The sequence below is a fragment of the Marmota marmota genome, unplaced genomic scaffold (genome assembly GCF_001458135.2).
Source record: "Marmota marmota marmota unplaced genomic scaffold, marMar, whole genome shotgun sequence".
Taxonomy (NCBI): Eukaryota; Metazoa; Chordata; class Mammalia; order Rodentia; family Sciuridae; genus Marmota; species Marmota marmota.
In genome coordinates this window covers 746,932-759,287 of record NW_025999905.1, presented here as the reverse complement: position 1 = coordinate 759,287, position 12,356 = coordinate 746,932, and the positions used below count along the sequence as shown (strand labels likewise).

The 12,356-nt window shown below is 36.3% G+C and overlaps 1 protein-coding gene across 2 annotated transcripts in view; it reads left to right on the top strand.

Moving 5' to 3' along the window:
- Positions 1 to 12,356, top strand: part of Elapor2 (endosome-lysosome associated apoptosis and autophagy regulator family member 2) — a 163,815-nt gene that overhangs the window by 136,392 nt on the left and 15,067 nt on the right. For both annotated transcript variants that reach the window (XM_048799554.1, XM_048799553.1), the window contains one exon: positions 10,345 to 10,471. In XM_048799554.1, coding sequence (XP_048655511.1) covers positions 10,345 to 10,471 — 127 coding nt within the window. The remainder of the gene's footprint in view (positions 1 to 10,344; positions 10,472 to 12,356) is intronic.

Below are 12,356 nucleotides of genomic sequence, written 5' to 3'. Positions count from 1 at the left end.
TTTTATAATACATATAATAGATATATACATACTTATTTTTAGAGGAAAAATCTAGAATCTTATTTTAAAACATTATTTATGGGAATAAAGCAGAAAGAGAACAAAGGTATCTGTAGGTTTTTGTTGAGGGATATACTAAGCATGGGTGAAGAAGAAAGAATAGGTACCTGGTCGATATCAATATTTCCCAGTATCCTTATTCCATTTGCCTTGAATATCTAATTCTTTTGAAAGTTATTTAGGTACAATTAATTACACTGTGTCCTTGTATTTATTCTTAGTGTTTCATCTTAATTTCCTTGAGAGCTGGATTAGGAACTTCCCTAGATTAGTACAAGATTAACACCAACTTGTTGGGTGATCTTGATTAAGTAATCTAACCTCCGAGTTATAGTTTCTTTCTCTGAAAGGGGATGGGACCAGGTTGGAGAGTTTGTAGGATTCATTTCCAGCTCCTCAGACTTCTGTTTAATGATAGGGGAATCACTAGTGAGTCTGGCCTAGATAAAATACAGTTCATTTCCCTGACTGACTGGCATTGAGGAAGCAGCGCTCCACAGTCTAGATATGATTATACAGTTCACTTTGTGTGGGCACAGTAGGGGAGCATAAGCAATTTCCTGGGTTTAGAAAACTATCAACTTAAGTAAAGGCTGCTTTCATGATATGAGGGACATTCAAATGTCTCTTGATTTTTATTTTTCACATTTATTGTTCAGTGTTTAGATTATTTTTCACATGTATTGTTCAGTATATAGATTATTTCTATTCTTATTAGTATTAAGGTATCTTTGGATCATAGTTCGACTTGAAGATTTTTCTCCATTAAACTGCAAAGTCATGTATTTTGAAAAAGAAAATGATTGATATTTGTTTTTTATAATTTCATAATAACCCCTGAGAAATTTTAAGCTATTTTGTTTATGTCATATCAGGATTGGAAATCAGTGGTCTAAGCGTTGCTTCATTTTGTGTATCCTAAAAATAATTATAGTGGTAACACATTGTTTTTGGTTTCTTTTGGGGTATAAAGGCATACCAGCATTCACATCTCACCAAACTGCATCTCTCTGGTTTTCACAGACCTACAAATTAATAATTATTTTCACCTATTCAAGATGAGAAAAGAACATGATGAAAGGAGTATAAAAGGTAATAGATGGCAGAGAAAGGAGCAGGGAGAGACAGATGCTCTGTAGACTCAGAAGATCCTTCTGCAGCCTCTAAGCCAGAGTCCAGGCAGCAAACCACACTGTCTTTATGAAAAGATGTGTTCAGAGGGTACAGTGATAAAAGCTCAAGTCTTTCATCATTCTCTGATAGTCTGCCAGAGAGCCTGGAGTTCAGGTGCTCCTTCTATTTACTGTAGCACATCTGAGGTCCCTTTTGGACCTTGCAACTAACCTGTTGAGGTCTAGCCTCTGGGAGCCTAATTGGGATGGCTTCTGATGCCTCTGCTATGTCTTTGATTCAAACAAATCATGCTCCTAAAGGATAGTTCTCACCTTAAGAGAAATTATTACTCTGACTCTGCTAAGGTACATCTTGATGTTTTAATGTAATAACAAAAATAGTCTCAAAGGGTTAAATGATGGCATCTAGAAAGTGAACTTTTCCTTGAGAAGAGAAAACCAGTTAAGTTTCGTTTCTCACCTCTGGCAATCTTTGCCACTTAGGGAACTTAACTGTCTTTGCCAGGGTTTTTCAATATCATCTGCAACAGAATACCTTAGGGTCTCTATTTTTAAAACTGATTTCTAGAACTTACAGAATGTCTGGAGGTTAACACAGGAATATTTTTAAAAACTCAAGGTGATTATGTTGCATATTAAAATTTGAGAATAATTTATCTTAACCTACATTTTTAGATATGGCTTTTTTTTCCCCCAGAGACAGATTTTTGCTTCTTGGTTTTGTGAAAAACTGATTTAAAATGCCATGGTCTTCAGAGTAGAGTCTTCACTGTATCTTGAGAGCTCTTTGTCTGAAGTTGTGATGCATCCTAATGTGTACAGACCATTCCTCTAGGGTACTGCTTAAACCCCACAGTCTAAATGTGCTGACCTCTAGTTTTCCCTTGAATCTATTTCCCATCAGGGCACAAGGGGGAGCTCAGGGACAGAACATGAGAAACAGCAGCTTATCCTGAAATAATTGGATTTCTTTCTTTCTTTCTTTCTTTCTTTCTTTCTTTCTTTCTTTCTTTCTTTCTTCTTCTTCTTCTTCTTCTTCTTCTTCTTCTTCTTCTTCTTTTTTTTAGCTTCAGGGCTGAATAAAGATTTCCTACAAACAGGTTTCTCAGGCTGCTTTTTAAGAGGTCTTATTTTGCACTTTTTTTTTTTTAAGCTTTAAGATCTCCAGGGTAGATTGAGAGATGCTAACTAGACCCCAGTCCTTGAGAAGCCTACTGTACTGACTAAGAAGTCTCAGAGGGAAACCTTGGTAGCTTGAAAATGATTCCATCCCCAGGAATTCTCCTTCTTGGCCAAGAATACTGGCAAATCAGGCCAAAGGATATTAACAGTAGTAATGTTGGTTGAGATTTTGAATCTCAGTGGCCTAGGAAACTGTTGAAAGACCCTCAGCCCTTGAAAAGTGAAAATGTCTTAATGCGGGGTGGAGAGAAAGGGAAATGTGGGTTTACTCTGGGTGAGAAAAAGGGAATGTGTGTTTTTTTCTGTGTGACACGTGAACTTCACAGGAGCAGCACGTCATCTGGGCTGCCTACTCTTGTGCAATTGAAAACACCAACCTGTCTGTTTTGTCTGGCAAATGTATTTGGTTTCTAATTCCACAAAGTTTGTGGAGGGTGTGAGACATTTTAGATGAAAATTTAGCAGCCTGGAGTCTGCCTTGTACAGCTGGAATGGACTTTTGAGTTTTTGTAGTGAAGTTTGCCCCTTAAGTAGAGAATATACTACCAACCCAATAGACTGTAAAGATCCCTAGATAAACCTCCAAACTTCCTAAATAGATGTCTCTCCAGGCTTTCTAAACCTAAGTTATAATCTGAGGTGCACAGAGAAATCAAAGCCTCCTTTTTCATTAGGAGTAATGCAGACTTAAGTGTGTGTCCAAAGGACTCTAAAAATCATGAGTCCTGGGGATGTGGTTCAGTATAGAGTGCTTACCTGGCATGCAAGTGGCCCTGGGTTTAATCCCCTGTACTACAAACAGACAAACTGACAAACAAAACATCCTATTCACAAAATCATGAGAAATTATTGGAAGGTGAAAAGGTTATATTGTTGCAGGAAACACACTGGTTGAAAAGCAGCAAGCAGTCCCCGGAGGGGAACTCCAAACTATTTTATCGTGGAGGGCCCAGAGGAAAACAAAACTCCAAATTCTGAGCCCTGATCCACAGTTTCTCACAACATTGATAGGTTATTTGGCATCATTTAGACCCATCCTATCACTGGGGCTTTTTTCCTCTTTAAAAAAAAATTCCTACTCTATGGGGCGAAAGGCCTTGTACAGGGTCTTTAACATAAAGCATGCTCACAGAAACAGATAAGAAGAAAGGGGTCTTTTCACAGGCATCTGTTACATTTCAAGAAGGAGTAGTCAGACTCCTAGGGCATTTATTTACAATCCAAAAGGTAGGGTCCCATGTTTAATTAGGCTTCCTGGAGAAAGGCTGAAAGAGGGGAGGAGAACTGACCCTTTTTCCAGGCATTGGTTTCTTACCATAATGTTTTCATAATTTCATTTCATAACCAGGTTTGGTTTTGCCATCACAATATGAAGTCCTTCTTAGAAAGCAGGCTGTGGGAACCATTTTTACTTTCATAATAGATCTGCCATAGTGTCAATGAGATCCTTGAGTCAAACCCATTTCACTTCACAGAGCAGGAAACAAGGCCCCAGGTTGTGTGGCTAAGAAGTGGCATAGTCACGATGCAGTGATCTCCCGACTGCCTCTCTGGTTCTTGTCACTCCATATTCTTTCATCTTGCCATTTCCCTTCCACTTCCTCATAGGCAGAGATTTGCATAGAATCCCACTAAGCAAAGAGGCATGTGGCACAATTATCCCAGAGGGAACTAAATTGATGTACGAGATATTGGTACCTTCTTATAATAAGGTTGTTGAAGCATCATACTGATCTCTTTCTTTCCCTTCATCCCTCCCAATTTATGACTTTGTTTACATGCTTGAGTAGCTTAAAAATTAGTCTAAAATTGTTTTTCAAAATCTCTCTCAAATCCCAAATCCATCTTAATTTTCATTGTGATCTCTGGGGCTATTGTACCTCATGAAAGGACTGCTTCACAGTTCTGTTCAGGGGTGGGGCACTGCAGAGGTGTGCTCCACAGGCTCTAACTTATAGTCATTTTAGCAAAATCACCAGAATTATTGGATGCTAATGCAGTATTTTGTTTGGTCTTTGGTAAAGGATTGTTAAAGCCAGAAAGTCTATCCATTTTAAGTTAAGAGCCCAAGAAAGATGTTTAAGTGAGTTCCTTATTTTCTTGTTTCCTTTGAACCTTTATGGACAAATAATACATGTCTAAGTCTGTATAGGGTAAATTAAAAAGGCAATAGATCTCAAATTATTAAAGCCAAATATGTTATTAGAATATTAAAATGTATGAAGCATATAATGGCATTAGGAGCATATGTGATAACTGAAAGCCATTATGATCAAGAATTGGAGAAGTCAATACTTGCTGAAATTGTATAGTTCAAACACTAACAAGTAATCTTCAGACACAACATGATGACATTATAAGACAAAGTTTTAGAATCATTTTGAAATATGGATAATAAAAATTAATTTTTTTCCACTAGAGAAGAAAAAGAAAATGTGGATAAAAGAAAACCGGGCAGTCAGTTAAGTTTGTCTAGATCTTCATCAGATGCTGACTTTAGATAATTAATCCAGGATAGTCTCTTTAGAAAGGAACATTTTTGTTTCAGGAGATTGGTATAATTCAATATCCCTATATCAAAGAGCTTCCAGTAAAAAAAAAAAAAAAAAAGCAAAAACACTTATGTTCTTACTCAGTCTGCTAGGGTCTGAATGTGTATATCCTCCTCAGTTCACACACTGCAATAGCATCATCTAATGTCAAACCCAAGCTGATATTAAAAGTAGTGGTTTGAGAGATAATAGGTCATGCCATGATATGAATGTGATTAGTACTCTTATAACAGAGACCCCAGGGAACTAACTAGCACCTCTGCTTTGTGAGGTCACAAGATAGCACCATCTATGAAACAGAGAGCAAGCCCTCACTAGATACCAAATCTGCTTGCTCCTTGATCTTGGTTGGACTTCCCAGCCATTAGAACCACAAAAAAATAAATTTCTGATGTATTTATGTATTCAGTTTAGTGTATTTTAGTATAGCAGCCTGAGTAGACTAAAATAGTCATGAGTGACTTACACTTTTCCAGCCTTAGCTAAACAAATTTGAAGTAAGATATGATGGTGTTTTATGGATTCCACACAAGGGGGCCTTCTGTCAATAACAAGACATCCTTAGTAGAGAAAAACTAAGTTTTGTGAGATGCCAAAACTGAGAGGAGTTACCAGCTGCAAGTTAGAGACAGCATCCCCTATGCTTTGGGGGATGCCAACAAACCCACAAAAACTCCCTGTAAAAGATGCTCAGCAACGGTAGTGCCCTGACACCAGATGACAAATGTTCTAGGAGCACAGGACTGTCAGCTTTCCACTGTCTCCCAAGAGTAATTTTCAGATCATCAGAAAAATATTGGCAAGGTAACTACATTTTTTTAAAACTCTGGGTTCTGAGTGGAATTTTGGCAAAACAAATTTACATTCACTTATAAACCATCAAACAATTAATAATAGAGTATTATTTAGGTCATAAAAAGATTCTTCTCCCTGAATTCATAACCAAATCTATTCTGCTTTAAGAAAGATGATTTATTTAAAAGATGAAACCAAGTGTCCATTTCTCCCTCTAGTTATTCCCCCAAGAAATGTGTCCCACTTTAGAATCCAAATTCTACCTTCGTAAACAAAGATTCACCTGAATTCCTATACATTGCCAGTGCCACCCCAATTCACGAGGCAATAACAAGGTTAAGTAAGAAAACTAGGAAATCTATTCTTGGCTGACCTGGTCATTCTTTGAATCAGTCTTTTCTCTCCCCAGAATTCATAGCACATGTGGTCATCCTGCAGAACCCTGGCCTCACATGCCCCAGCCACCCATGACCATGTACTGTCTCTTTAGACATTTCTTTCCTGGTTTCTGTGCTGCTTGAGTAGCCCAAAGATTATCAAAGAAGCATAATTCATGACAACTCTGCATTCCTACTTTTAAAAGTTAGGGGAAGTCAGGGAGATGATGGTGGCATAGGTAATAAAGGGAAAACTGAGTTTCAAATGTTTGGCAATAATGCATTTATCTATTTTGCTACTTGCTTTTTCATTCTCTTGGTAGAAAAAAGTATTTTTTTTTGTTTTGTTTTTCTCTTGTACTTTCTTCCGTTTTCATTCTATAAATAAGACTGTTGAAATTATTATTGCTTCATATATCCTTGTCATTTCTCAGGGAAGGCTTGATTTAAACTGTGCATTTTAGGTTTGTAACAAAGGATCAAATTTGGATGTTTCACATTTTAAATGATTTATTGGGTTAAAAGCACTAAGTAATTGATTCTGAACTAAACTCCTTTTAGCCTAAGAGTGTCTTTTAAAAAGTGAAGTCTATCAAGGATAGGCATTGTAGCGTTTTGACATTTAATGACAGTCTTATAAATTACATCAGTGTCTTGATTTTTTTTTTTTTTTTTTTTTTTAGTTTCTGTAGCAAGTATAAGTTTTTCAGAAAGTAATGTGCCTTGGTAATAGTCTTGAATTTTCGCAGTGCTTTAAATTTTTTCTTTCATTTTATTAGAACTATGTTATAGCCTGGCATGGTGGTGCACACCTGTAATCCCAGCTGTTTGGGAGGCTGAGGCAGGAGAATCACAAGTTCATCCAGTCTCAACAACTTAGCAAGGCCCTAAGCAACTTAGAGAGACCCTGTTTCAAAATATAAATATAAAATAAAAAGGGCTGGGGATGTGGTTCAGTGGTTGAGTGCCTCTGGGTTCTATCCCTGGTACAAACAAAACAAAACAAGAAAAACAGCAACATCAAAAACCTATGCTGTAAAGTCAGCATAGCACATATTTGATTTTAACAAATTACAAAAGTAAGACAGAGAAAAGGAGGAGTTGAATCATTTGTGGGAAAATATGCTATCATTTTAAAGTCCAGTTAGAATTGTAAACTGAGTCTTTTTTCCAGAGGTTTTGCAACTTGATTATTTTTTTCTTTTTGCTCTCATCTAAATTCTTTTTTTCTCAAACTTAAATAGACTTACCCTTCTGTTTTCTTAAGCAAAATAATTTATTTTCTTTTCCCTTAAAACTTCTCTGTGTTGGGAAGATAAAGTAGAAAAAAATATATGAGGAGATATTTGAGTTGAAGGCCTATTGGTACTTTTTGCTACATTAACAGAAAGTATATTACTTTTAAAGTTGTAAATAATTGTTATGAAATTAATAATTTTGCTCTTGAAGAATTTTTTTCTAACTGGCTATATAGTTTTAAAAAGAACAGTTTTGAGTCTTTTACTACTGTTAAAAAAAAGTGGAAAGTAGTGATAATATTTTATGTAGCATGGTTTTCATCTTTCATTTTTACTTCTATTTTTTAAGCCTCTCTTTGGTTCTCAGAATATACTAATTACTCCCTTTTTACAAATAGATAAATTAAGGCAGATAAGATCTAAGCCATTTTTCTAAAGAGTCACCGTTTGCCATTGTTCTTATGTTGGCAAAACCCTGGGCCTCTGTTATAACATGCTATAGAAAATGTTGCCTTTAGTTACCTCCTACCTGTGTCTACTCAGTCTAAAGCACACAGACATTTGGAAAAATAGCATGTGAAAATATGAAGTTTCAGACACATTGATTCTTTAAAAAATTTAATTTTTTTTTTTTTTGGTACAAGAAACTGAACCCAGAGGTGCTTAACCACTAAGCCACATCCTCAGTCCTTTTAATTTTTTTTATTTCATTGTCTCACTGAGTTGCTTAGAGCCTCTCTAAGTTGTTGAGGCTGACATTGAACTTGGGATCCTACTGCCTCAGTTCTCCCGAGTCACTGGGATTACAAATATAAGCCCAGATAGATTTGTTTTTTTTTTTACTATTCACAATTCCAGGGTGTCTTAGAATATTTTTAATTAAATAGCAGTATATAGTTTTACTTTGCTGATAGACAAGAATAACTTTGGATTGTGTATCTTTTTTTTTTTTTTTTTTTTTTTGTAACCCGGAGACACTTAACCACTGAGCAACATCCCCAGCCCTTTTTACATGATATTTAGAGACACGGTCTTGCTATGTTGCTTAAATCCTATCTAAATTGCTGAGGCTGGCTTTGAACTTGCTATCCTCCTGCCTTATCCTCCTAAGCCACTGGGATTACAGGTATACACCAATGTGCCTGGCTTTGGATTATGTATCTTTTTAATGGTTAAAAAGACATTTGCAATTAAAACTCAAAAAAGATGTTTTATGTAACATTCTCATTTTTTATATCCATCTTTTTTTGTTGTCATTTGGCGTTTTAGGAGACCCATACTCAACACCAGTCAAGGCCTAAAGGTTCAGGGAAGGCCTGCATTTACAAGACTTGACTTAAGAGAGCTGGAAGCATGGTAGACAAACTAGTAGTATTCTCTTAGTTTTAATGAATTCATGAACAAAATATCTATTCTTTCTAGAACCTTTCCAAATAGCTTCTATCAGTAATGATTCTATACACATACAGGAGGTTGATTTTAAACCTTTCTGTTTATCTTCCTAAAATCAAAGAGGCAGATTGATATAATGGACCTGCCCACCAGAGTGCAGTATTTCAAAAAGTCTCCATTCAGGCCATCCTAGGGGGTTGGCTCAGTGCCATCCTGCCCCTGTGTCTAAGCCCAAGCCATCATCTCCAGTGGTGAAGGTAACCCTCAGGTCAAGGAAGTCAGGGACTGCAAAATCATTTGCCTCGCTGAGCTGCATGTTGACCTGATGGTTGGTTAGTTTGTTCACTGTAGACATTTCTGTGATCATATTTTCACCTACTCTCTAAAAGACCATGGTCCCGAGTACCATTCTTTTTCTTAAAGCACCTCCCTTAAGCAGGTTACCTTCAATAGAAACTGCAACCTCCTTAACACCTGAGGCTTTTTACCACCTAGTTCCTGACTACGTGTCCAGCACATGCTCACCACCTTGCTCTGGAAGCTCCAGCAACAATGATCCAGATGTAATTTCCTACCAGTTCATCATATCATTCCATTCCCTTGGCAGGAATTCCTTTGCTTTCTCCCCTTCTCATCAGGTTGTCTCCTACTGAATATTCTAGACTTAGCTTAGACATCACTTCTACCAAGAACCTTACCAGAGCTCTTTCTGTCATTATCTGTGTCATTCTGTAAAATTTTTTGAAAAATGGATTTTTAGAGAGAGAGAGAATTCACATACCATACAGTATACCCATTGAAAGCATATAACTCAGGGGTTTTTATGGGTTTTTTTCACAGTGTGGTGTAATGTAGAGGCATCACCACAATGTTAGAACATTTTCATTACCTCAGAATGAAACTCTTAACCTTTTTTGGTCTCACCTTCCTGTACCTTAGTCCTCTTCCAAGTCCCATCTGTCTACTTTCCATCTTTTAAAGATCCCCCTATTCTGGTCTTTCATATGAATAGCATTATATAACACATGGAATTTTGTGACTTTTTTTTTTCACTGAGCACAATATTTTCAACGTCTGTCAAGTTGTAGCATGTGTCAGTACTGAGCTTCTCTTTATGCCTAAATGATACTCCATAGTGCTGACATTACATTTTTTTAATCCATGCGTCTGATGATGAATATTTGGGTATTTCCCACCTTTTGGTCATAATGAGCAATGCTACTCTGAATAGTCATGTAGAACTGTTTGTATGGACATATGCTTTAATTTCTCTTGGGTAGATACTTAGGAGTAGACTTGCTGGATCATATGACCACTCTGTGTTTAATTGTTTGAGTCATTTCCAGACGTTTCCTGACAATTTTGTCATTTGATATTCCCATCAGCAGTGTATAAAGGTTCGAGTTTCTCCACATTCTCATGACAGTTACTATAGTCTTTTTTATTTTAGCCATCCTAGTAGGTGCCAAGAGTTATCTCTTTGTGGTTTTCACCTCCTTTAGTTTTTTTCCCCATATGTGTTTCCTTAGCATTCATATTGTGCTCCCTAGTATGCAGTAGGCACTCAAATGTTGATTGAAATGGATGGAATGCATTTTTTATTTTTTTATTTCAGCAAATGCCCAGCAGGCACCTGTGATGGATGTGCATTCTATTTCTTATGGGAGAGTGCTGAAGCTTGCCCTCTGTGCACCGAGCATGACTTCCATGAGATTGAGGGAGCCTGCAAACGAGGATTTCAGGTAAGGACCAAACCAATCTATAGATATCATTGACAAATGACAACTTATTGCCGAGTTCTCCATTATGCCAATGAAAGGAATGGATTTCTTTGGATGTTCCAGCTTCATGATTAAAAAAAACAGTTATTGAAAAATATTACAGTATCTTTTAATTTTTAATCATCTTACTATTTCAGTTCTGTCCTTTATTACTTTTCACTTTATGTTGACCACTTTATGCACTTCCCCAGTTTTACAACTTTATCAAATGCAGATGAAAATAAAGTTAAATTTATGCAATCTAAGTCCTGCCTGTATAGCTGATATGAACAAAAAGAGCTTTACAGCTTGTGATAAGAGTGCTCTTATCAAATTGGATCTCAAAAATCTATCCCAGGTTCTAAGTGTGTATTAAGCGTTGCAGCTAAAGTCATGCAGAGTAAAGATTTGAGTGATACCATGTTAGCTCTGAGAGAAATATTTTTAGATTTATCATCAAATTTATCTTAATCCTGTTCAAAGTATATCCCTACATGTTGGAAGAATAAATCTTTTGGCTGCAGTGTCAGCTATTTTTGTTTTCCAATGCTATGTGATTGGATAAAGGGACACAGTTTCTAATTAATAGTTACAGAATGACTAAAACATTTTGTCAATTGCTCGAGTTTTTTTTTTCTTTGTATTTAATGAGTTGATTAAGATGTTAAGCACTGGTTTTACAAGTGTCTTTAATTTTGAAGCTTTACGATGTGTAAGTCTGCCACTAGACATTAGAGCTTGCCATTTTCATTGAACGTTATACATTTTATAAAACCATATAAACTCTGGCACAATCTTTTTTTCTTGGTAGAATGCACTTCAAATGTAGTCGGTGTTTGCTCCCTAGAGTTTACAGTTTTCTCTGTATTGTCTTGATTTACATTTAGAGATGCAGCAGCAAAATTTGAATATACTCCTGCATTTCACTTCATCATTCTTATAAAAATGTAACCTATTTAAAAATAATTTACTTGGTCTATGCTTAATGAAAATATCACAGGTATCATCTATTTAAAAAAAACCCTCAATCACTAATATTCTAAAACACAGGCAGAAAGTTCTTATTCAAACCTTTATTGAAACTTTTCCTCAAAGTAAAAAAGATTCTTCTGCATATCACTTCATGGCTTACTGCAAAAATATGCTTATCCACATAAGACATAAAAGTAAAAATTATGGTGTTATTCTTATGTTAAAGTGTGGATAAAGTAATCATCATGTGCCATACAATTTAAGGAGGCACAATAATGTCCTATGTCATTTAATGTCATTGAATATAATCATACAAATTGCTACTGGTAAGTGGTACATGTTGAACTATGTAAGCAACCATGCCCTGCACTCTGATTTTAATTTTTGATATGCCTTATTTGGTCTACTTATTTCAAAAGTTCCTGGTTGAGATCTAGTATATTGCTTTTATTATTCAGTGGCTAGGTGCAACTTGCTATATGGGAAACATTGTTCTAAAGGAATTAAGTCACCTACTTTGGGAGGTCAAGAGTACCAGGTGTGGGAAGGGGTGACCCAGAGTAATGCCCTACTTATTTTGACACACAGCAGAAGGGTGTAGTCTGTGTGCCTATTGTCATACCATCTACCAAGTCTGCCAGCCATGGTGCAAATACATGCCCTGGGCCTGGGGTCTCTTCTGTTTAAGGGAGAGACTTGTTGGACTTATGGGCCTAAGTGGTGGGAGAGTAAAATCCCTTCTAATTAATTATATTAAACAACTAAAGTTTTCATTTAAAAGCAAAATTAAGATGTCAGTGTCATTGAAATTTGAGGAAAATGGCCTAAAGATGTGTCTAGATGAATTCATTTTCAACATGTAGTACACCCTTCTGATGTGACAATTCATGTCTTT